Source organism: Cyprinus carpio, chromosome B6, assembly GCF_018340385.1.
Source record: "Cyprinus carpio isolate SPL01 chromosome B6, ASM1834038v1, whole genome shotgun sequence".
NCBI classification, from domain to species: domain Eukaryota; kingdom Metazoa; phylum Chordata; class Actinopteri; order Cypriniformes; family Cyprinidae; genus Cyprinus; species Cyprinus carpio.
The window spans coordinates 19,314,957-19,341,914 of record NC_056602.1 but is presented as its reverse complement, the minus strand read 5'-3'; the positions used below and the strand labels follow the sequence as shown (position 1 = coordinate 19,341,914).

Below are 26,958 nucleotides of genomic sequence, written 5' to 3'. Positions count from 1 at the left end.
AAGATGCTAATAACGAAGCTCCACGAGCACAAGGTGACAGCAGTTGTCGGCTTAGCCAGAGCTGTGTGAGCAACAATGAGGATAAAGAGTAATTCTCCAATGCAAACACTGTCTTTCTGAAGTTTTCCTGCACTCTGGAACGGGACTTGATGTGTAAAGTCGACAGAGTCTGATGCTTTTTACATCCGAATTAGACAGAACATGTGTACTTTTGATCTTTTACTGGAATTAAAAGTATTAGGAAGATTTAAATGCTTCTTATTTAAAATAAAAAAAAAGAAATAAAAAAGTTGTGTTTAAAATATACAGGTATGCTAGTGTTTTCAGATGCTAAATGGCCACATATTTAAATATTGTGAATTATGTATGCAGAGCAGGAGAGTTGAGCTGTATGGCTTTAATGTCTGTTTTTATGTGCTCGTGTTGATGATGGTGATACAGTTTTATTTATACCTTTTTATTAATTAGTAAGTCATTACTTCAGTATACAAGTCTGTATATATAAAACTGTAAACAAAAGAAGATATTAAGGGATTTAAGGAATATGGAAACATCTATAAACGTATGGCTCACATTCTTTTAGATTAATGGAATTAATCTTATAGTAAAATTGTAAAATGCTTAATTAAAACCATATATAACCATAGCACATAGCAAGACCACTGCTTATTCAGCTTTCAATAAGGACCATGTTGAATAAATCAAGATTTCCAATTAAGAAAGCATCTGAAAGGGTTTAATAAGAATAAATATAATTGAATTATTATGCATCCTAAAAAATGTACAAGTCATAAGTGTTATTAATGGCTGAAGCATTAGAGGTCTATTAGCCTCCGGCCTCTTCAGCATCAGCATTCAAATAGATTTGGATGGAAAATGTTTAGCCTAACGACGATAATGTCTGAAGATTTTCCATAAAAGCCTCAGATCATTGATTGCTCAATTAGTGGCTCTACTTTGTGCTATTTTAGAGGGATATTTAACTTAATGTAATCGTGTGTGTATTGTGTACAGGACATTACTGACAGCTAGGTTCTGTAGAAATTCTTTGAACTGCTCTTATCAAACGAATAAGATGTGTTGGTGTTGTCCTGGAAATCAAACCGGAGCAAAAACTGTGATGTTCACCGGTGGGGCATTTCAAATTTAACACATGAAGGGCATATTTGACAAGTTTTTTTTTTTTTTAATGAAATGGTTGCATTGCACTCCTCTTCTTTACTGTTGGATTTATTTTGTCCTTATTATATTATTTTCCTGCACCAGTTAATTTCGAATAGCTCACATTTTACACACAGTATGGTCAGTTATCTAGTTTATTTTTGCATCACCAAGGGAAGTAGTTCCAAAAGCATTCAAATCAGCTGGCAACTTACAGTATGTGAATTATGTCAATATTGGGCATTCTTTGCATTTTTGACCTTCATACCAACAAATAGGACTTTATCATACAACAACCCAACTAAAATATACGGTAACATTTTATTTGAAGCCTTTGAATGCATTATAAAAGGTATTTATAATGCACAATCTAATACATTATATCTTTTCATGAATAATTGTGATAAAATTTCAAATGCACTGCTATATTTGCAGATTCCTTTTTTACATCTGAAATTGGTTGTTTGCCATGTGCTTTACTGCATTATACTTTCTAAAAGTGTAACAATGCATAGATAATGTATTATAACTGTGGTCACACAATACATTATAAGGTGAGTCACGGGACATAATTCATGCAAAAATGCAAATGTGCATTCATGCTGGCCACATATTATTAAGCACAGTTTGTGCTGAATATTGTGTAATCAGACTGTAGTCATTAATATTTTATAAGTAGCTTAAATAAATACAAACATCAGGGCATGTCAAAACGTCTCCAGCCCCCCCCCAAAAAAAAACACGAAGAGGGCTAAAATACTTTTTAATAAATTATATATGAAAAATGTAAGTAAAGTATTACTGAATATGCTAAAGCTATCATAGATCTGAAATGTATACAACAGAGATTGGGTGTCCCAGAATACCCTAATACACCCTATATAAGAGAACAAGAGAAGGTGGGTGGGAGTGTGTGTGTGTGTGTGTGTGTGTGTGTGTGTGTGTGTGTGTGTGTGTGTGTGTGTGTGTTGTATGGAGACGGTGTGAAGTTCTCGACGGGGTCACTGAATGAGAGTGTGTGTGTGTGTGTGAGTTACAAGTGTGTGTGTGTTTGTGGAGGGAGAGAGAGAGATATCAGGCTAGTAGCGTCAGGCCCTAGCTAATCGTCTCATTATTTATGTTTCAAGACATGTATATCCCCTGAGTATGCTTGCACTTGCATTGGAAACACAATCAAGGACAAAACACCTACTGGCTGGTCGGTCATTGCTATGGTAGATTGTTTTCCTAGTTCAGTTTATCAGGGCCAGAGCTCGACTGAGAGAGATGAGCTGGTTGGACTTCCCTTATGGGAACTGAATGATGGAAGCTCACAGAGGTGCGTATGTTAAGTCATATCTCACCACTGACAGGAGCGATGATGACTGGGGCTTCGATGACTCAATATTTCAGTATAAAGAAATACTCTTTGAATAAATAGCAAATGTCCTTTGTTGACCAATTAGCTCTAAATTTAGGTCCAAAAAAGTTTCTTGAGTCCTAAATGACTTATGCCGTGGAGTGAGTGAGGCTTTAATGAGCGTGTTTACATCAGATTAATGTTAGCTTGAAGAAGTGTTTGATAAACACAACTAATGAGGTGTAGCCTGAGCTCTCAATTTGCCTCAGGTTAGTCTTGAAATAAAACTCAAGTTAAGACCACAATATAAACACAGCTGGTAGTTGGCAGAATAAACCAACTACAATAATAATTTAATATGTATTTTGAAATTAGAGCTGTCAAAAAAAGGTTTCATTGAATGTTTTGTTAGTATTTTCAACATGTAGATGTTGTTCATGATGGAAGACTATGACACAGTATATACATTTTTTAAAGGAATAAATGGTGTTCTTTTTTGAACTTTCTATTCATCAAAGAATTCGGGGGGGGGGGGTTCTGAAGGATCACATGACACTGAAGCCTAGAGTAATGACTTCTAAAAATTCAGCCGTAGCATCACAGGACCGGTTTGTTTAAAATGTAAGTATTTTAAATTGTATAAATGCTGCTGTTTTACTATAATTTTGATCAAATAAATGCAGCTTGTGAAATTAGACGTCTTTTGAAAATATCCTTTCAAAGAATCTTGAAAGGAAAAGTTCACTCAAAAATAAACATTTGCAAAAAAATTAACCCTCAGGCTATTCAAGGTGTAGATGAGTTTGTTTCTTCATAAGAACAGATTTAGAGAAATGAAACATTACATCACTTGCTCACCAATGCACCCTCTGCAGTAAATGTGTGCCGTCAGAATGAAAGTTCTGAAAAAAACATCACGATAATCCACAAGTAATGTATTGCATGTGTGTGTATAATGTTGCAGTGTTGTGCATCTACTGTACATGGCTTTCTCCGTGAATGCTGACAGACTGTAACAGGCTCTCAATCAGTGACTGACACCTTTTGACATGTTTCTGTGCAGCAAGCATTTATTACATGAGAGTTTCTAGATTTATGGACTGTTTGAGTTGCAGCCTGACACAGATAGTCTTAGATACAAATGCCATCTATCCTTGCTGTGAGTGTGTTAACCTATTTGTAGGTCAACGTAGTGAAATAACAGCCTCAAACGTTATTAAAAATGCAAAAGAACGTACATATATTTTCAATGCAGAGTGCAAATTCAGATAAATTGGCTTTCGCAGATACAAATGATCTATGTAATGTATTGAAAGCTTACAGAAAAAATAATTGTGTGCAAAAGTTTGGGGGCTATTAGATTTTATTTATTTATTTTTTATCTTAAAAGGCTCTTATTCTTACCAAGGCTGCACTTATTTGATCAAAAATACAATAAAACAGTAATATTGTGAAATATTATTAAAAAGTAATAGGCTATATATTCCTGTGCTAAAGCTGAATTTTCAGCAGTCTTTGTCAGATGATCCTTCAGAAATCATTTTAAAATGCTGATTTTGTGCACAAGAAACATTTATATTACTATAAAGGTTGCAAACAGTTGTGCTGCTTAATAGTTTTGTGGAAACCATGATACTTCTTTTTCTTCAGGATTCTTTGATAAATAGAAAGTTCAAAAGAACAGTCTTTATTTAAAACAGAAATCTTTTAACATTATAAAGGTCTTTACTGTCCTTGCAGAATAAAAGTATCACCCCAACTTTTGAATAGGATTTATTTGCATACATATACATTTTGTTGCATGCAGTTATGAATTCTCTCTTTCCCATTTTCTTCCACTTGTATAAAAAATGCATTGCTCTCTGCAATGTCATAATGATCCAAGATGATCTTGAGACCATTTGATTTCTGTTCCATTCCATTGCACTTCTAGGTTAACTGTTTTTGAACATGAAAATGTGTTCTGCGTGAACAGCTTTTTACTCATTTTGTACTTCTTGCTTTCTGTAAATGTGGTTTGGTGAGGCGTGAGACCTACAGTAGCATCTGTCTGTGAACTCGCAAAAACATAAATATCGTAGTTCAAACTAGATGGATGAAAAATCCTGTATTACAGAAATTACGTATGGAATGGAGCATGACTGATTGTTACAATTTTATTTTTTGTGTTAATGTTTTTATAATTAATCACATTAAATTTTTAGCCAACTTGAAACTGATTAGTTTAATAATCAAATGTTATTTAACTTAACACAAAACCTTTTTTGCCTATCCACAAATCTCATTTAGAGCGTGTTGCATAATATTGCAAAAATGTTGCATAAATCTGACTCATTCCTCTTAATGAAGACCGAATGTAAGAGTCATCCGGATGTTTCAAGCACAGCGCTGCCTCCTACATTATAACAAGCTAGTCTCATTTGCTTGTACTGTGACATTCTTGGTCTCCCTTTGGCTTCAGAGTGCTTCCTCTGGAGCATGTTCTCACCGTTGACTCCGTGTAGCCGTGGGTCTCTGTGGGGAAGTCTGGCAGGTAGTTCTTCAATAAGCCTTCTCCTGCTGTGAGGCTGTAGCGTGGGCTCAGTGGTGGATTAGCCTCCAGCTCCATCCATAACTGTCCATCAAGAACTTTTGTTCTGACACAGTGTCGATCATACTTTCTCTCTCCATTCCGTCTCTTTCTGTCCCTCTTCCTTTCCATTTGTCTTTCTCTGTCTCATTGTCTTTGCCGCTCTTATTTTACACTGTCAATAAGTGCCATTTGTAATTATTTAGATATACACTTAGCAAGCCATATTCTGTAATATAATATATAGGGCAGGGGTAGGCAACGTCGGTCCTGGAGTGCCGCTGTCCTGCAGAGTTTAGCTCTAACCCTAATTGAACACACCTAAACAAGCTAATCAAGGTCTTCATGATTACTAAGGCTACAGACAACTGATGTTTTTTTTTTAGGGTTGGAGCTAAACTCTGCCGGACATTGGCACTCCAGGACCGACATTGCCTACCCCTGATATAGGGTATAATGAGGCAAAATTACCCCTAGGGTATGCTCTACAAAATTTTGACATTTGTGACAACATTTGTCTGAGATTTATTCATCCAATCAATTTTCAGTTTAGAGATTTGCATATACAGTCTTTTCAGTTTGAGTCAAGAAGCTATTCATTTTAAATAAAATCATTTACTATTTTACATTAATAAAAATTTAAATGATTGTTAAATGCATATTGTTCTTAAAATGGATTTCCCCACCTTCTGTAATCTTGTTAGGGTAGAATTGTATATTAAAGTCTTGTTTCGCATGTACATAATATTTACTTATTATAGTAATTACCATAATTAGGTAATAACTAGGTACTAACACTGAACCTACCCCTAAACCTAACCTTAAGCCATGTAGTTACCTTATATTACAGTACTTTCTTAGGTAAGTACACTGCAAGTAATTGCATGTACGGTAAAATAAGGTAGAGGAAAATGCAGTATATTAAATAGTATTATAGAGTATTACCTTTATATTAAAAAAAGATTAAAGATGAAAAGAATTTCAAAATGAAAATTCTCCTCAAGTTGTTCCAGACTTGAGTCTTCTGTTGAGCAAAAAAAAAAAAAAAGAAGAAGATATTTTGAAGAATGTACAGTATAACCAAACAGATGGCGGTAGCCATTGACTTTCATAATATGGAGAAAAAAAATTATGGAAGTCAATGGCTACAGTCAACTGTTTGGTTACCAACATTCTTCAAAATATATTTGTTTGTGTTCAGCAAAAAAAGAAACTTTGAACCAACTTGAGATTGAGTAAATGATGAAAAAAAAAAATGTTGGGGTGAACTATCCCTGTAATATACTAAAATATGAAGGCCAGCACTGACACTTTGTGTTTTGCATTCTGCATTTCTTAGCTAGTATTTTATACCAAATTAATAGTAACATAGTGGAAGCAACTCAATATAGTGATGATCATTCTTTTAATGTTTTTTCTATATTCTGAAGTATTAAATAAAGTTGCAGCACTAAAAGTTATATAAGGAACATTTCACTGTATTGTGCTGAGCAGCTTTTGCTGTAAATGAAAGACAGAAAAAGGACAGAGGCAGCTGATTTGCTCAAACAAAATTCTAGCTGTTCTCGTCGAACAGACTCTTCTTGCCTTTTATCCGTGAAAGAAAGAAGCTTGCCATTGTTACAGATTAGTCCCAGTCAGCCCATCTTCAGTGCAAAAGTCACAGGAAAAAAACAAAACAAATTGCACCATTACGTAGAGGACAACAGCTTTTAAAGCAGTCCAGAGCAATTCCTTAAGCTGAAGTTGGAAAAAAATAAAGAGAATGCATAATATGATTTGAATAGCAGGCACAGGGGTCATGCAGTCATCGCATTTTCTCCTCAGCAGGTCTTAACTGAATATGCGTTGTACTCAAGCTGCGTGAAGACCTCTCTTTAAACATTTTTTTTTAGTTCGGGGAATATACAGGATGGCAATTTTAAAAAAAGCTTAAACTGTACTGTGGCTTACACTGAACCAGATATTAAAACAAACTCTCCCAGCTGTTGAAAAAGTGATGTTTAGGATTTCTCCCTCCTGTGTCTATTGTGGTTCAAATGAAGGACATTTCCAAATAGGGTATATGTGTGTGTGTGTTTTTGCGTGACCTTGCAGAGAGTTTGGGCGCTGGAAGGTGAACAGCCTGGCTCTGGAGAGAGAGGACAATGGCGTGGCTCTACCCCTCGATCCAGAGTTCATGCAGACCATCAGACAGTTGGGCCGCAGACCCACCCTCGGTGCCATTACCGAGAACATTATCAGGAAATATGGCACACACTTTCTGCTTTCAGCTACACTCGGAGGTACTTGAACAAAGCTGACTGTTCATTTACATTTATGCATTTTGGCAGACACTTTTATCTGCCTTTTTTATTTTATTCTACTTCCTACTTTAACCACACATCCATTCTTCAAAACCGCCACTATTCAAAAACATTTTAGCCAAACCAATATCTGCAAATGCGAACACATAAATGCCAAAGTTGTAACACATGGTCATTTGCACAAACATTAATTACAAAGACATCTGTCGCATAAATCTACAGTACGTTCTGGTGTCTTTATATATATATATCTATATCTATATATCAATATTTTCTTCTATGTGCAGCATCCACACAACTTGCTGAACTCAATAATTCACAGTGTTATTTGTGATTAAATACTTAATTCGTTTGACAGCCCTATTAGTAAGATTTCATTGAAAACTTTATCTTTAATTGATACATTTTCATATATACTCATATTCATGAACTATGTATCTGTACAGCATTATGTAAAGTTTTAATAGGATTTTAATGACAGTTTACTTTCTCATTATTTATAAGTGCTATCTTTTATTTGATAAATTGTCCATTTTCTATTCCCTTCATCTTACACCTTCACTGTATAGAAAATTCCCTTGCTTCACTTTTCCTAACATAAACTTTTTTTTTTTTTTTTTACTTTATGAAGCCATTTTCCCCAGTGTTCCTCACTCTTTTATGTTGCTTTGCCCTATTGCAGGTGAGGAGGCGTTGACTATATTTGTGGACAAGAGGAGGCTAAGCCGAACAGCGGACCTGACTGACTCAAATGGCACGGCTGTAACTCTGGAAGCCCTGCACCAGCTGGCTGCCTCCTACTTTATAGACAGAGAGAGCACTTTGCGCAAACTGCACCACCTCCAGATTGCTTCCACTGCCATCAAGGTAACCCTGTGGCCTAGATGCGCACAGACCTGGGGACCTGACCCCCTGTTTGAGTGTCTATTTTTGGAAAGGAGTCTGACTTGAGCACAGTTGTTTCTATTGTTTTGCAGCTGCATCATTCGGAGATCAAAAGAAGTGGGTTAAATGTTAGTGAAGCACAGCAGTTTTTCCTTATTTTTGTTCTTGGTTGTAGAAATTATGAGGTATTAATGAATCACAGGTTTGAACAAAATGATGTGTGTGCGCACAGACTTGATTAAGTTAAATTGTGTTTGAAAGGCAACACATATTCAGGTTTAAGCTCTTTGACACATCATATATCAGTTAATCCGAAACAAGTTACCCATAGCAAGTAATATGTGACAGGTCAGTGATTGTGCTTGAAACAGCAATCCACATACTCTGCACTAAATGAGTGAAATGCCTTCAGCACAATGCATTCTATGCACTCCTAAATACATGTTGGAAAGTTAAAGTTAGCACGGTGGTTTGAAAAACAGGATCGATATGTTATATGTACTAATCTTTGTTGACAGAATCCTCTTAATGATTCCAGTTCCTTAAATATTCTTTTGATGCTTTTAAACAAGTGATTTTTTTTTTTTTTTTGGGTGGGGGGGGGGGGTATTTCTAAAGTATTTCTAAAAACAGAGTATTTCTAAAACATTTAGTGTGTGTTTTTCTCCAGTTCTCACCAAGGCTGCATTAATTTGATCAGTAAAAAACAGTCAGTAATAGTGTGAAATATTACAATGTAAAATTAAAATTTAAAACTAGTCTTTTTAAATATATTTTAAAATGTATTCCTGTTATGCTATTACATCACTGTAATTTATTCCTGTGATGTAATGGCAAAGCTGCCATTACGCCAGTTTTATGTGTCACATGATCCTTCTGAAATAATTATAATATGCTGATTTGGTGCTCAAGAAACATTTGTTCTTATTTTTAATGTTGAAAGCATTTTTGCTGCGTTATATTTTGGTATAAACTTTTTATTTGATGAATATAACAGAAAATTTAAAAAACAATTTGTAAGAATTATTTCTAATAGAAATGTTTTGTAACATTATTAATGTATTAACTGTCAATATTGAGCAATTTAATGTTTCATTTCTGAAGGAAAAAAAAAGTATTAATTAAAAAAAAGTACTGACCCCAAACTTTTGAACGGTAGTGTAAGTCAATAACGAAATACTGATTTCGATAAATTTAGTGGTGGGATTTCTTTCTTTTTAGTGCTAGCATGAATGCAATCCAATAATTGGCAATATAATAAAAACAATAATAAAAATGTGGTTAGATATGCATTATTATTTATAAAACACCACTGACAACTACATGATGTCATATAAAGAACCACTTAGTTTCACTGTTAGTCATAAGCTGTGTTTGTGTTTGATTTACTAAAAAGAACCGGTTCATAAGAGTCATTCATTCAAGAATCGGACTGCACTGGTTGCACTGTATGTATCATAATTTATGAGAATGAGTCCTTCTGTAACAAGACTAGCCGTCTTGTGATAGTGCTATTAGTAGTGCGGTAAACACTGTTAGTATGGTATTCAATCAGCATCGGTGGAAGAACAGACGGCATCAGTCGGTTCCGGTATTAAAAAGAATGCAACTCTGTTCCCAACCCTACTTCATTGTAGATGATTTGTATTTACTGGGAGCAAGACACATTGCCTCCTGACAGCAAGTGTCTTTGCTTAAGAGCTTATAAGCTATCTTGATGGAAGTGAGCAGATGGAGGATCCCTTTATTAGATCCCTTTATTTGCCTAACATTTCAGGTGATTGATGTGAAATATTCTCAGGATCAGCAGTCTTTAATTCAGCCCATGGATTTTTACCTCATGTGGATGAAGACGGATGTGAATACAAAGGCTCTCTACACCAAACTGGTGATTCTTTCTGTGGCAAACATACAACGTTTGAGCGAGAGTGGTCTGCTCAAATGGAAGAGCTGTTTTCTTGGGGGAGGGTATAGAGGGAATATAGCAAATAAATAAATAAATGTGAAGGTGCTAGTGGTATTATGCATCAGTGTGACAAATTATCTGTTCCATTTCAATAATTTCTTTGAGAGCCCAGCCCATTCGTCAGCCATTTTGAATATAAGCAATGTGTCAGGCTCTAATGAATAAGAGACTTATGAGGAGGATTTTCTGCATCGCCAATAATAAATGAATCTTTAACCTCCACAGTCAGAGATGACGGTGGACAGGAAATGCGGTGAGTGCCAGTTGACATCCATCACAGCATTTCATTTTGATTTACAGGAAGGAGGAGTGTTAGTGAAGGTTTATAACAATCAGTGCATGTTTAGATACTTAAGGGTGGTTTGGAGTATTCAGGTCTGTGCATTTTAATGTCTGACTGCATGATGTCGCCTGACATGTCTTCTGGTGATATACTTGCAAGTAATCATGCTAAGTGGCCAGAATTTATAGGCTTGGATGAACACTAGGCATTGGGTCAAGGACTCATTAGAACTTTGATTTTCTAATGAATGGAGATCAGTAAAAATATCAATTTTCTGATTAATCAATTCATTTGAACAATCCAGTATTGATTAATTCACCCCCCCCCCCCCCATTGCAGATGTCACAGAGACACTCCCTGCACAGACACACACTCCTTTTATATACTACTCATCTGCATCAGTATTCTATTCTGAATTAAATTCTGTGACTTGTTTGTCGCTCTTATTAGAAATAAATTATGTCCTACTGAGCTCCCTGAGCAATACATTTCATCGTCACCCACTGTATTTTTATTTTATTCTATATTTTTTTCTGTAAAATTTCCAGAGATGTTTGTCGGGTTAATTAAGTAAGACTAAACTGCAACCAAATGCTACTCTAGACTGATTTGAAATAAAAAGTGAGTTTTTCACTGTACATATTTGGTTTATTTAACATACTGGGATAATAATATAGTTGTGTTAAAGGTGACATATCATGATAATATAATCAGATCCCTGGTGCATCTACCAAAACGTGAAAAAGAACAACCCAGTACATTTTTTGTTAAGCCTTTTGCTGCAAGCTTGTGGAAAAAAAAAAAAAAAAAACAAACAAAAAAATCAAGCTGCTCAGATTTCCCTCCCCTGTGACGTAGAAAGGGAATCTTAAAATAATATTAATGACATGGTGCACTCTCTCTTTAAATAACGCAAATGCATTAAATAATACTACACATTATTTTACTACTCAATAATACAATAATTTTTCTTTTTTTAATTTTTTATTGTGCATTCTTCTATGCAATGCATACTCGTTCCACATTTTTCTGTTAAGCAATGGAATACATTTTGCATGATATGAATTCCCTCACCAACTCAGTGTATAAAGTATATGAACTGTAGAAAACTTTAGGAAAGATTATGATTCGGAGAAAGAGTTGGGCATTTTGCCACTGGTAGTGCTTTGACGTTTGCCTGGGTCATCAGTCAAGCATCTCGAGCACAAGCTGGGAGGCATGAAAACTCTGCCAGCACCTCTACACCTCCCCCAGTCTCTCCCTCTTAACTGCCATAAACCAAAGCGAGAACTTCCGAATCCGGCTGCGAGGAAAGAACGCTTGAAAAATCAAAAAGAATTTCCAGCTAATGCACGCAGATGAAGCTCTCTTGTAGAGAGCATGCCTTTGTGTTTCATTCTAAGATTTCACAAGCTGAAGCTGAGAGCATTAACCACTACTAGCCTCGCCGAGGATTCCCTGCTGCTTTCAATAAAGTCCTATTTTCTGTAGAGATTCCATTCTAATGCACACTTTCCTCCAATGATAATCTTCCCCCATTGCGCCCACTGAAACGAAGGGTGCGCTAACCCACCGGAAAGGGCCTTTTTATGAAAACAGCTGCTCGAATATCTCAAAGATTGTTTCAATGCAGTGTAAAAACATGCCTGATGCAAGTAGGAAAACGGCTATTGACTAATTCTCTCTGATTAAATACAGACCCCATTCTAGCCGGAACTTTGTATAAAGCATTTGTATAATAAGCACCAGTGCTTATGAAACATAAATGACATTTCTAGCGTATCAAAAAAGCTGGGATCAGCATCTTAAAATCCATTATTATTCAAATATGTGGCTACGCAGGCCCACTCAGTGATATTTTCCGCAGTCTTTGTTGGATTAATCACAGGTGGGAATTACAGAACTGTCTGTTTTTCCTCATTTACTGTTTGAGAAATGCAATGGATGGCTAATATTTATTTGGCAAATCATTTTAGTCACTTTTAAAGGATTTTTACCATCTTATTGTCACTTTTTTTCTTTGGAACACCAGGGTATGCAAATATATTTATTTTTTCAAGTGAGCTTTAGAAGTGATGCATATGCGTTGTGATTATTATCTATTCTATTTACAGTGCAGTGTTTAAGTCTCTTAGCATGGCAGTAAGAGACAAAAGAGTGACACAGTGACACAACTATGTATAGAATGACGCGTGGGTAGAGAAAGAGGAAACAGTCTTATGAACTTCAGAGTGATTGAGAGTGAATGTTACAAGTCACAACTGACCCATCTCCTTGAATAAATCCCTTCAGTCGCAGCCACACTGAAAGTGACCCTTATGCCAGTTACTCATCTCATTAAAGCCCACTGCTAGACGTTCTGATGTAGTCAGCACAAATAAAACACTGCAGATAATTTGAAAAAATACACAATTTTCAGACCACATGGTTTGTACTGAGGATCTATAATGGATGGCACATAGTGCACACTCAGGTAAATTCCAAATTTCCAATTCAGATTCACTAGCTGCAGCAACAGTTCTCCATTTTTCTCCATTTCATTATAGAAAGCCCAAGTTCTGCACATGCTCCGCTCCATCGGGCCCTTGTTGTGGGCCGGCTCATTGCTATGCATAGAAAAACCCATCTTTATACTTGCAATTGGTCAATTTTCCCTTTAAGTCGGACATCTGTCTTTGTTAGAAATTAATCTGCTGATCCCTGTAGAGGCTCCTTGGATTTTAATTAATTGCGTGGACGCGTCAATAAGAGGAATGGAAATGCCAGCGGTAGGCTTGCTGAACTTGTGCTTTTCCTCCTGATTCGGCTCTCACCACTCTCACTGGCTTGAAAGTTATTCCAACACGCTGAATGGAAATTAAATAAAGCAGCTCTCGATAATTGGGATTTGCTGCTTGTGTAATACATTAGAATGCTTCCTTGGCTTTTCCAGGTCCTCAGTCATTTTCACTGGTTCACTTGCATATCAACAACTGTGTTCAGCTTGGAGGGTTCACTATAGTGTTAACTGTGTCTCATTTTATCCGCTTCACCGTTTATCCAGTGACCCTAGAGTAGATGTCGAACAAAGGCAACTTTTCTTCCAACACAAAAGAAGAAAAGTTAGTTTCGCCTGACAGAAATCTCAGGTCACCATTAATCTACAAACACGACATGGAGACTTTTATTCACTCACCGGGGGAAATATTAAAGAAGACAATGTAGAACAGAGAACAATTTGTAAGTGACAGGTAGGGAGATATATTTGCCCACAGGCAGTGAGTTTTCTTCCCATGTGTCAGCCGAGCCTTGATATACAGTGACTTTTGTCAGGGAAAAAACTGAAGCTTTTGTCAGGAATGATTGAGCTGCAATTGTGCACCATTTTAACACAAATCTTGGATGGGAACAAATATACTGTGTCGATAGCTTTGTCAGTGAGGTGTCAGTGATATGTATATTCTGCTCTTATATATACATGTTTGTCTGCTCTGGAACATAAATTCATTTGACTTACAACCATTTCTTCAGTTGCATTTTTTTTCCATACATACTGTGCCTTTCAATATAACACATACAGTAGTTCCACAATGGCAGCTATGTTGGACTTGAAATATCTATGTTGATATGTACTAAATAGAATGTATAATTCAAGTCGCATTCAGCCACAGGTCCATTATCCTTCACTATTTACGCACACTGAAAGTGCATTACATTCACTGTGAAATATTGCCCATCAATACATTAGTGAATTTGGTCCAAATAATACCGTAGCTTTCTCAATAACATTCATGTCCTTGGTGTAACAGTGCAGAAGTTATAGTGTTCTGGACAGACGTTTGACCTCCTTTACTACATAGTCATTATATAGTTATTACATAGCAATTCTGTATAGTTGTGTCTAAAACAACATGCCTTTTTTGAGCTTGTAGAAGCGCTGGAGAAATCTGTTACTTTGATTTCACAGGACAGTCATCTGCCTGCTTTGCATATTTAATGGCCTCAGTGTCATTTCTGTCTCTGTTTTGCACAGAGTATTTTCATGTTTTTTCTCTTGTCTTCCCTTAAGGTGACCGAAACAAGGACAGGCCCTCTTGGATGCAGTAACTATGACAACCTCGATTCTGTCAGTTCCGTTTTGGTTCAGAGTCCTGAAAACAAGATTTATCTACAAGGTAGCGCATGTATTATTTAACTATATTCCAGACTTTCCAATGATATTATCACTTGTTTAATTTCATTCTTCTATGCTGATATTAAAAAGAGGCAGCAGCGTGTTCACAGAAATATTCTTTTGTTGTAAAAGCACACTTAGGCTGTAAAGGTTTCAAGGAAATGTAGCTTATGAAAAGATATTTTGAAAGACACTTATAGATACTTATAATACTAAAAATAATTTAAGTTAAACTAGAATTTAATTATACAATTCAGTAGCTTTAAGTTTGGTTAGATTTTTTAATGTTTTTTGAAATAAGTCTCTTATGCTTACCAAGGCTGAGTAAAACTAAGTAACTAAGTAAAACTGTAATATTATGAAAACATGATTACAATAAAATAATTAATGCTTTGTATTTTATTATATTGTAATTGAATCCTGTGATGGCAAAGCAGAATTTTCAGCAGCCATTACACTCTTCAATGTCACATGATCCTTCAGAAATCATTCGAATATGCTTATTTAATGCTCATTAAAATTTCTTCTTATTATCAATGTTGAGAACAGTTGTTCTGCTTAATATTTCTGAGAAGACTGTGATACTTTTTAGTGTTATTTGATGATTATAAACAGAAGTCTTCTGTAATATTATAGATGCCTTTTTTTTTTCTTTTTTTTTTTCAATTAAATGTTTTAAACTTTTACAGGGTAGTGTATACTTGGTTTAATTGTTTAATACATATGTATTTTTATATATTCAATTTTGTCTTCTTCTAGGGCTTCAGGCCATTCTGCCAGAATACCTAAGGAGCAGATTTGTGGAGGCAGCTCTCAGTTATATTGGCTGCCACTCCGAGGGCGAGTTTGTGTGCCGGGATAATGACTGCTGGTGCAAATGCAGTGTTGATTATCCCCAGTGCAACTGTCCAAGTGAAGACCTGACGGCTATGCAGGACAGTCTGAAACTCATCAGAGAATCATGGATGCAAGCCAACCAAGAGTTTGAAGAGTCTGGTAAGATTCTGCAATATTACATTTTTAAAATGTATTAGTAACTTTTTGAAGGAACATGGCGAATAATTAAAATCAATTAAAACATTTCTTAGTTTACTTAATTTCTTCTGTAAAACACAAAAGAGAAACAATTATTTTAAAGAATCGCATGTACTGTCTTCTCTGTCCCATGTAATTTGAAATAGTACAGAGACTAAACCTTCCAATCTTCACAAGCAAGGACACAAGCATGCCATAAATGTATGTTCTGTCATGCTCATGGGAGAAGTACAGTAGAGTATATGAGCATATTATTTATTTGACTCAGAACTTAGAATGAATTGATTTAAAAACCAGTCTGAATGATTTTTTGATTCATGACTGTTATGGTTTTTTGGCAGTTCTCACTAACTCAGTGAATAATTACTTACATTTCAGTCTTTTATAACTTAACAACACAGAGTCATATGGAACATTTTTATGATTCTTTTATTCCTTTTTTAGTTAAATGTCTTAGTCCCTGTGGAGAAGAACTGCATGGAAAAGAGCAACTAAAAATGTTCTTTTTATGGATACAATCATATGTGGATAGGCGAATGAGAATCATTTAGGGGTGAAAAACGTAGCATAATTGTCTTGCATGAGATTTTATGGTTAGGATATTTTTTTGGGGGTAAGTCATAAGGCCCGAGGCATGCCAGCATCAGGTTAATTCCATCGTGCCACTCATATCTGTGAATATCCCTGACACATAGTGGGGTGACATTACACAGTGATTGTTGTCACCTTGTAACATTTGATGGCTGACAAGGAAGTAGTGGGAACTTAGTCCTTCCTGGGATCTAGTGTCATTGTCATTGTGGTAAAGCAGCGTTTTGGACTTGGCAGGCTTACACGTCCCTAAGCTAGGCACTGAGCCAGCATAGAGCAGGTTTTTGTGTGCATCACAGCCATGTTGGAGCTCTACCTCCTGCAGCAACAGCAGGGAATGAAAAACCACTGCCTAATGACTGTAAACCAAATAAATAAACAACAATCATCTGCTGGAGTGAGATCATCTAGCAGTCCGCTTCTCTATTCGGTCGGGGCATCACAGAGTTTTTGTTTTGTAATGAAATTCCTCATCAGAACAAAACTTGGCGACTTGTACCGATCAATGGATACCTAAAAATGGAACTTGTAATATTTTCAATTACCTAATGTTTGATTGCATGAAAAATCCAATTCTGCACAGACTGGAATTGTCAGGCTATGATGAGGATCTGTGCTGTTAATTATAGCCACTGAGATCATTTCTTGTTAGATGTTAGGTAGCATTGATTGGGGCGTTGAGCATCATAACACGGCTATCGATTTTTCTTGCCACGAATGAAAATGAAGACATTTGTGTGGCCGAGATGATTCTGCTTTGCTTTAACAACTTGCTATACTGTCAGAACTTAATGTTTTTGTTGTTGTTGAAGTGGAACCGCACGTGCTCCTTCAAAATCAGCCAGTCCTTCTTAGAAAAGGCTTAGCGTTTCTTAGCAATTTATTTAAAATACCCTGCTGTCCTCGCCTATCAGTGTTCAATCACACAGGACAATTTTCAATTTTCATCAAAGGAATGAAAATAACGTTCCACCTGCTCCCCTTCCACCCCCAGTTTCACTGTTGACTCATTTTTATCAAACATGACTGATTTCTTTTTCCCCGACATGAGGCAAAGTCATTCCAGTAATTTATTCTCAACACTTGTCTGCCATTCTAGAGGACTTCCAAAATTTTGTGAGGAGATTACCAACGTTCTATGCTCTGAACACATCTGCTGTGCAGTACTTTTGGAAGATGGACCCTGGCGTTCAGCAACGCTTTCAACTGCTGGAGACTAGCACTCAACAGCTGCTCAGCAAAGCACATCGGATTGTCGGCAAACTCTTCAAACTCTGTAAAAGGTGTCGGACTCAGCCCAAAATATCTGTGCCCAGAGAGAGGTAAGAGATGAGCCATGTTCCTAATGGGTTATAAATGGAAATGTCCGTATTTATAATTGATTGTAAAGTGATGAGAGGTGAAATAGTTTGTCATTGCTTCCTGAAGGATTCAGGGTTGAAAAGACTTTCTTTCTTTTTTTTGGTAAAATTTTAAAGCAAGATTTTTAACATCAGTTAATTAGGTGTCATAAACAAACCATTAACAACAGGTTTTACAGCATTATTTAAGCAGTGTTAATTTTGACAGCAAATTTTTATTTAGTTTTAGTCATAGTCCTGACTAAAGCAGACATTTATTTCCATAAATAAATTTAGTTTAATCTTTAAGGCTACTATGTTTTTCAGTCAAGAGCTGTGACTGATTTGCTGTTTCTTTTGTTGCTTGATTAACATCAAAGACTCTGACAATAGCAACTAAATTAGGCTGCTGTCCCTTTAAAACTGAATGCATGGATGCAATGTCCTAATACGCGTTCTCCCTACTGTTTAAGTTCACTTAAGACGTAATCAACTGTGTTTACGTAAATACTCATCAAACCAGACAATTTCAACATCATTTTGTGTGTAATTCTCCGTTCATGTGACGCGAAAAAGTACTTGCGCGCTGTGAGATGCGCTTTCTGTCTGTGTATGCTTCAGCGTCTGTGCTCAGAAAACTGGAACGAACTGAGCTCTCTTGTGCGTCGTCAGATTTATCCATATGTCTGCTCTTCTCTTACTCCCACATATTGACATTTTTGCTCAGAAAACTGGAACGAACTGTGTTTTTTTTTGTGTTGTTTTTTGTCATTCAAAAAGAGTTTTAGTTTGTTATCATCTCATTGTCGTCAGTGAAAAAAATGAAGTTGGTGAACATTATGACAAAAATTATTTGTCAACGAAATTAACATTGTATTTAAGCTGGTTTAAGAATTGTTTTATTCTGTTGATGCCATTGAAAATGTCTTTAATCAAGTTCACCCAAATTTAGTTTCAGGAAATCTTTCTTTTTAATTGTAAAGTGGTTATCCAAATTTACAGTAGATTGTGAATTTTTAGGAAAAATTGGCCTGTAAAAATACTTTCTCATTGCTTCCTAAAGAATTCAGTGACTTTTCTGGTAACATTTTTCAATAAGGTTCCGTTTGTTAACAGTAATTAGTCTAGGTATCATGAACAAACAATTAAATATAGTTTGTATAGCCTTTTTTTTTTAAAACTACAGTTCTAGTTTAAGATTTGTTTTATTCTGTTGATTTTAAATTGTAATTATTGAAGTTTCTTTTTCACCATGAAAACAGCCAAGCAGGCGTGGCATTAATATAAACAAAGATTAAGGTGGTTTATTATTATTAATAAAAATAATATTAATAAAAGTATTTAATAAATGTTTGTTCATATAACCAATGCTTGCTTATGAGACATCCCATTTTGAAGTCTGCATCAAATTAAATTTAAAAAAAAAAAAGTTATTTTAAATACATAGAAAACATTTTAAATGTAAGTAAAGTGTCTACTTTAATGTTCAAAATAACTTTTGTGAAAATAAAATATCAGAATTTGGGTGATATAATATTCCATCATCATCACCAGATTTATGTAAAAATGAAATAATGCACTTATCCTGACCTCTACTTTATATAAGAAAAAGTGATCATACTAAATTGTTTTTTATTTTAAATGATTAAAAACTTAATCCTGAAAAATGGGTAAAAGTTGGATTTGGTGGATTTGTGGTATAGTGGCAAAGACTGGTAAAGATTTAAAATGACAATGAATGCGTTTTTGGTGGCTAAGCTCTTTAAATAGAGTATTTTATTGTAATCTAATGATTCTTATAGTTAATATGCCCAACAATATATTTTTTTTCTTCTGTTAATCAGGGTAAAAATGTATGAATCATTATTTTTTTGCTCAGAAAAAAAATCTAATTAAACAGGTCACTTTCTAATATAAAAAGGATGCATTATAATAAATGTAAAAATGTATTAAACTTTATTTAAACTTTTACAATTTTGATGCTTGAAACCACCTTTTTGACCATTATAAATCATTAATTATTAAAAATGTATCAATATATATGAAAATTAACATTACCCAAGGCATTAAAAGTATTGTTTATTATTAGTTCATGAAACCTGATGCATTAACTGATGTTTGCAAACCTTACTGTAAAATATTCTTCTTTTTTTTTCTTTCACAGAATCACAAAATGTTAAGAAAATCCAATGGCTAAACCCTGAGTTCTCCTATAAAATCTTTTATTTGTCATGATATCACATACATACAGTATATTGTGCTGTTGCACTGAATCTTTATTCTTGATCATTTTCCAAATGGATGAACTTATAGGAGATTTAAAATGCATGTCCTCTGAACTAATTAATTAAGAAATGCCTTTAACACACTACTCAGTCCATATCTGAGGGCAATAGTGGCAAACATAATTGTGTTAAGTCTAGTACCTTGGCTGAAGTCCCAGCTTCTCTGAAATGATAGAGACTGTCCCATCTAATCATTTCAGGAGTTAGTGGATGAATAGGTTTTATCTTCCCATCTTTAGGCTAAAGTGCAGGTTGTGTTTTAATGGAAGACACAGGAAACAGGTAATTTATGGGCTCTGCACTGGCATGGTAATGCAGTGCCTTTGGTAAGGGCTGGGGAAGGAGAAAGTTCACGACTGAGGTCTGAAACTGAGTGTTCAAAGATGGTAGAGGGTCAGGGCTGTGCAAAAATGAGAATTATGCAAACCACGCAGGCAGCCAAGTCAAGTGGAAACTGCTTGAGTCAGATGAGGTGAACGCAAAGCCTAAAGCCATGATCATCTTCACAGTTTAAAGTTCTTGGTTCATTAATATTCATATTGACTTCTCAAAGACATACTATTCAGATATCCCCATATTATCACTTAAGCTGGCTGGGTGCTCTGGGACGTCATGTAATGCAGATGCTGCAGATGCAGCAAAATATAGAAATCCTCTGATATATACTTTATTCCTTGGAAAGGGACAATAGATTTTCTGATTTGCAATTTTGCACTAGAAAAATCTAGGATACTGGAAAATTTGTGTTATATTTTCTTGACGCATGGTAACAGTTATAAACGATAGATCATACTAACTGATAAATATTTTGGTCAGCATAAAAAATAATAGAATATACATGAATGCAACATTAATATGTTTTTTTTTTATGACTGCATGCAGTAATATTATGAAATATTGCTTTTGTCAATGTTCAATTTAACTGATATGAAAAAAATGAAATTGCAGATTTGACAAAAAAAATGAAATTGCAATTTTATTATACCAGTTTATACAGTATCTCACAATTCTGACTTTTGACAGTTTATATTACACAAATCTGATTTTGTAACTCACAAATGCGAGTTTATATCTTGTTATATAAGTTGCAATTTATTTATTTATTTATTATACAAGAAGATTTGTGTGATATTTTCTTGGTGTGTGGCAACAGTTATATACTTTATAGATCATGTTAATTGGTAAATTGGTAAATTGTCGGCATAAAAATAAAATTAAAATTAAAAATAACATTTTAAATAATGGCATATTTTACTTGAAATATCTTTGTAAGTTTTTTTTTTAACATAATATTCTGGAAAATGTGTGTTACATTTTCTTGGCATACAGCAACAGTTATACAATTTACTGATTATACTGATATAGATTTTTAATCAGCATAAAAATAATAATGGACATTTTAAAAAGCCATTTTCTTAAATGATTGTACATTTTACCTCAAATATTGCTTCTGTCAATGTACAATGTTACTATTATGAAAAAAAAAATGAAATGGCAGATTTTTGCAGTGGAAAAAAAATAATAATAAATTGCTGTTTTAATTACACCAATTTAGAGTGAACATTTGACCAGTATGCTAGATATTTGGACTTTATTTTAGTGTCTGCATTGAATTAACACACTGCACTAACAATAACAATTTGCAAGCTGCTTCAGGAAATAATTACATGATTAATTAGTGTATTAAGCATGCATAATTAATGATTATTTTAATATTATTCTATCTTATAAACCTGTTAGTTAACATGTGAAGTAAACAAAGGAAAAGTGATGTACTTGACTTTATCTTGCAGCAGTGGTGAAAACAAACATTTCCATATATAAGAATAACATCAGCTCTCAAGTCCAAATGTACAGTATACTCAAACTTTTCAAAGTTTCCTATCTTGGGACTGAGGAGTCTAGGGCATGAGAACAATAACAGCATGCGTTTGAAATGTTTCTACAATCTGCCTTGATCTATCTTCAAGAGCATCCTTCTTCTTTGATAACATACGATTCAAGTTGCAGCAAGAAAAATAAAGCAGACAAATAGAAAAGACATTTTATTAGACTGCTTTTGAGTTTCTGATTTGCTGTTTTGTTTTCTCTGTCAGTTCATCATTCACACTTGATTTATTTGATTTTCACACTTCCTTTAAATTACATTTTTTTCATTCCTTTTGTCAGGCAGAATTTATCAACAGCTTGATAAATTTGTTCATAAAATGAATTCCTATATATCTGATGGTTTGTTTTGCTTTATGTTTTGCATATTACTTTCACTATACTTTTAAACAGAATCTGTGCTTGAAAATAATCAAATAAATCACCCCTGGTTTTAAGTGATTATACTGCCTGACAAATGCATATTCCTTCATGCCTGTAATTTCTGTAAGAATAGCAAGAATGCTTATTTAAGCTATTGTTGTTCTTCCATCAGATGTTTTTACGGTCTAAAAATATGGAAATTTTGGATAAATTGTTTTCTCATGGAATAAATGTGCATGCGCATGTTTTTTCTCTGGTGTGAATTTCCGTTTCGCTGTCAGTGAAATATGCTGACAGGCTGCTGAGATTTCCTCCATTGCCAACCACCTGCATACTGACTGTCTCTCAGGCAGCCTGGTGCAATGAATATTTATACATTCTGTTGCCATCACTTATGTTTTAATCCAGAGTAAACTGTTTTTCTCTGCGCAAGTGGAAATTCAATGGCAATGAAAATCTTTGGCTATCTCGCAGGATAGCATAACAAAAAGGACTCTGCAATTGCTGAAACAGATTTTTGAACTGTGAAGCCTTGAAAATAATGAGTTGTTTATCTATAAGCCAGTTCAGAGGAGAATTAAGAATATTTTGGGCCTTAAATATGCAGAAGTATCATCCTCTTTAGCTTATGATTTATCTTTCAGTTAGGATTTTTAACTAGTGACATAAAATTGCATCCAGTATGGCTGAATTTCACAGACTTGGTGCAATGACACAGACATCAATTACTATTTTAACTTAGACTTTATAAATGCTGTACAAGTTTAATTTCTACTGTTATTGTGCTTGGTAAAACAAAGTAAAATGGAAAATGGGAGTACATTTTAGCTGATGTTTACAATTTGACTCCATGTGACAGATCGTGCTGATCCACTCCACTGAGTTCATTTGCCAGTAGCTTCAGAGAGAATCATTACAGTGTCTGAATATGCATGTTATGGTAATTTTTTCAGAATGGCATTTTTTCATGCTTATAAAATGGATGAAATTATTTGGAAATAATTTAGTGTCTGGAGTTATGGATTTCTCAGATTTTTCTTCTAAAACAATCTATTATAAGAAAAAAAACAAGATGTATTTTTTAAAGAATAAAGTACTTTCTTGTCTCAAGCTTAGGGCATTTTATACAGTATATACTTTACTTTTTGTTCAGCTGCTTTCCACTTACACACACACACACACACACATTCACTCCTATCTGGTAGATGATGTGTTTTTAATTTTAACTTTTGATGTGCAAAGAACAAATGTGACTCTGGACCACAAAACCAGTCATAATGGTAATTTTTTTGAATTTAAGATTTCATTACATCATCTGAAATCTAAATAAATAAGCTTTCCACTGATGTATGGTTCGTTAGGATAGGACTGGAATCTGATGGTGCAAAAAAATCAAAATATTGAGAAAATCGCCTTTAAAATTGTCCAAATGAAGTTCTTAGCTATGCATATTACTAATCAAAAATGATTTTTTGATATATTTCTTAATGGTACATGATCTTTACTTAATATCCTAATGATTTAAAAATAAAAAGAAAAGAAAAATTGATAATTTTGACCCATGCAATGTATTTTTGGCTATTGCTACAAATATACCTATGCTACTTAAGACCAGTTTATGGTCCAGGGTCACATATTTCTTCAATAATTATCACAATATAATTATTTTTAGTATGTTTTATGCAAGCAATATTATATTATATTATATTATATTATATTATATTATATTATATTATATTATATTATATTATATTATATTTGAGCTAACTATTTCATTAGGCTCTAAGGCTTTTGGAGATTGAGCTAAATAAAACACGTTTCCATGAGCTTCAAGTACCCTAAATTTTTTTGTGACATCTTTATTATTGCTACTTACAGTACTTAATCTTTAGACTTTATCTATGATGAAATTAAGTATCATTTACAAATTTGGAGACAATCTGACTTATCACATTCATTCCTTCACCATAGGCCTCTCAGCTACTGGCTGAGGTATATCCTCTCCATCATGTACTGCAGTGAGAACAATCAGATAGGCTCCTACATGGAGGAAACGCGGACCTGCTCCTGTCATTACGAGCACCCGTCCTGCCAGGGTGTTATCCCGTGCTCCGTAGGCGACGGCCCTCACTGCGCCTCCTGTTCCTACGAGAACCGCTCTCGCTGTGCCAGCTGCAATCCCGGCTACATGCTGAGCCAAGGGACCTGTAGGAATACCATCCCGGATTCTACCGACAACTACATCGGGTTCGAGACAGACCTTCAGGACATGGAGCTGCGTTACCTGCTGCAAAAGAAGGACGGGCGGATCAGTATTCACGCCATGTTCATAAGCAATGACGTCAGACTCAACAACTGGTTCGATCCCAGCTGGAGAAAGAGGATGCTGTTGACGCTGAAGAGCAACAAGTTCAAATCTAGCCACGTTCACATGCTCCTAGGGATCTCCCTGCAGATATGCCTTACTAAAAACAGCACCCTGGAACCCTTGCTGTCCGTCTACATCAATCCATTCGGAGGTAGTCATTCTGAGAGCTGGATCATGCCAATTGACCAGAACAATTACCCTGACTGGGAAAGGACCAAGTTAGACATCCCGCTTGACTGTTATAACTGGACCCTGACTCTGGGAAACAAGTGGAAGACCTTTTTTGAGACTGTACACATTTACCTGAGGAGCCGCGTCAAAACGGCATTGGCTCAAGGGAACGGCAGCGTCCATTTCGAGCCATTGGAATACATGGACTCATCCCGTAACCTGGGCTACATGAAAATCAACAGTATGCAGGTGTTCGGATATAGTATGCACTTTGATCCGGATGCCATTCAGGACTTGATCCTGCAGCTGGACTACCCATACACGCAGGGCTCGCAGGACTCGGCCTTGCTCCAGCTGCTGGAGATCCGAGACCGGGTCAACCGACTCTCTCCACCGGGCCAGCAACCTCTGGATCTGTTCGCCTGCTTGTTACGCCACCGTCTTAAACTCTCTACCACTGATGTGGTCCGAATCCAGACTGCTCTTCAGGCCTTCAGCGCCAAGCAGCCCAACTCAATGGAGTATGAAACTACCAAGCTATGTAGCTAAAAAGGCACTGCACGGTAGCAGTATATTTGTAGCTATTTCAGTAACTGTAGTTAAACGGCCTGATAGACATAAAAAAAATTAAAATAAAAAAAAAACATCGGACAGCTGCTGGGATACAGTGTTGATGGTGATGCCACAGTTCTGGTTTGAAGCACTGATGTAATGGGCCACTTCAGAAGAATGGCCAAACCTTTTGCCTTTTCTTTTCTTAACTGCAATGATGATTTACAATAACTCGTAGCGTGATGACCTCATGTCAGTTTCTGCAGAATTTAGCATCAGCCCCTGTCCGGATAAACAATGTGTGCGGTAGGACTCGTCCGGAAACAGTCTCTTGACTTTTATTTTCACCTCTTTATTCTCTGCAAGCATAACAGAGACCGTAAACACATGGTGAGCCAAACCTTGTTAGTGTAATCAGGGGTTCCTGCTGTGTCTGGGCAGAATTCCGACTTATTTTAGTTTTTGTTTTTTCTCGCCTTTTCTATGCTGTCTGTCAACACTGTAACTCTCAAAAATATCAGTATCCTAATCAACAATAGATGGTTTTGTTGATGCTTAAAACTATTTTTATGGTATTCATTGGAAAATGAATGTACTGTAGGAGGAAAGCTGTTTAAAAATCTCAACACCATAAGCAAGGTACTTATTATATTATGCTGTTTCATGTACATTTATTTTTATAAAATCTATTAATTGTGACAAGTTACAAAGGTAATGTCCATACAATGTATAGAACATGAATTTGTTAATACTCTAAATAAAAGTCATTTTTATGTGTCGTCTGTAAATATCTCTAATTGTTTGAATTGCACATAACTTATAACATATTTTTTATTTAGAGTTTTTATTTAGAATCTGTTAGAGTCTTAAATTATACACACATGTACAGTCTTAAGACTTTAAGTATTTATACATAATTAAAATATAGTCAAAAATATTTCAGACTCTCTATATATAGATGGTTTTTAGTAAATAGAAGTACATCTCCTCACCTATCCATATGCTTTTTAAAAAAGCTGGCAGGCAATTCTCTCTGAGAAATGATTCCTTGAGAGAGCCAATTCATCTATGAGAAAAGCTTTGACAACTTGCATGTCTGGAGAAAAAAACACATTAAAAGCAAAGCCCTCCCAGAAGTGGTTTTGACTGCTTTTTGGCATAAACACCTGATGACTAGTTCCTCAACTTTTTTTCATTAGATCACCTTGAGATGAAGTAAGCCACATCATTAAGGAACAAATGGTGAAACTGCCGCAGAAGAAAAAAAGTTTAACATTTTTTTTCTTCAGAGATAACCAAAAGTTAAATGAGTTATTGATTAGTCAGCTGTGATATGTCTCAAGAAAGGGCCCAGCAAAAACATCCATTTAAAGGGGCGACAGAAGGGGCCAAGCTAATGCGCATTATGGAAAGCAGTTATCAGGAATGCAGTTCACAGATACAGAATGATGACTGAATCATTGTGATGAACAACTGGGACATATTGCACATCAGACACATCTGGAGGGACTTGTTTTCTGCATATCCAGTTCTACAATGACAGGAGAATGATTTCCGCCTAGCCAAATACTGAAATTGTGCATTTACAGTAAACAAATGCATGTTAGTTGGGAGACAGCAGAGATCATTTTCTTAGAGGTTTCTCTTGCAGTCTTCTGTCTTCCTGGAAAATGATGGATTTTGCTTGCTCGGGATTCATAAATG

The 26,958-nt window shown here is 35.3% G+C and overlaps 1 protein-coding gene across 3 annotated transcripts in view; it reads left to right on the top strand.

Moving 5' to 3' along the window:
* Positions 1-26,032, top strand: part of LOC109091464 (BMP/retinoic acid-inducible neural-specific protein 3-like) — a 29,576-nt gene extending 3,544 nt beyond the window's left edge. For all 3 annotated transcript variants that reach the window (XM_042726086.1, XM_042726084.1, XM_042726083.1), the window contains exons 3-8: positions 7,167-7,354; positions 8,058-8,242; positions 14,558-14,663; positions 15,422-15,658; positions 17,388-17,610; positions 24,135-26,032. In XM_042726086.1, the coding sequence (XP_042582020.1) occupies positions 7,167-7,354; positions 8,058-8,242; positions 14,558-14,663; positions 15,422-15,658; positions 17,388-17,610; positions 24,135-25,251 (2,056 nt within the window). In that variant the 3' untranslated portion in view covers positions 25,252-26,032. The remainder of the gene's footprint in view (positions 1-7,166; positions 7,355-8,057; positions 8,243-14,557; positions 14,664-15,421; positions 15,659-17,387; positions 17,611-24,134) is intronic.
* The last annotated feature ends 926 nt before the right edge of the window (positions 26,033-26,958 follow it).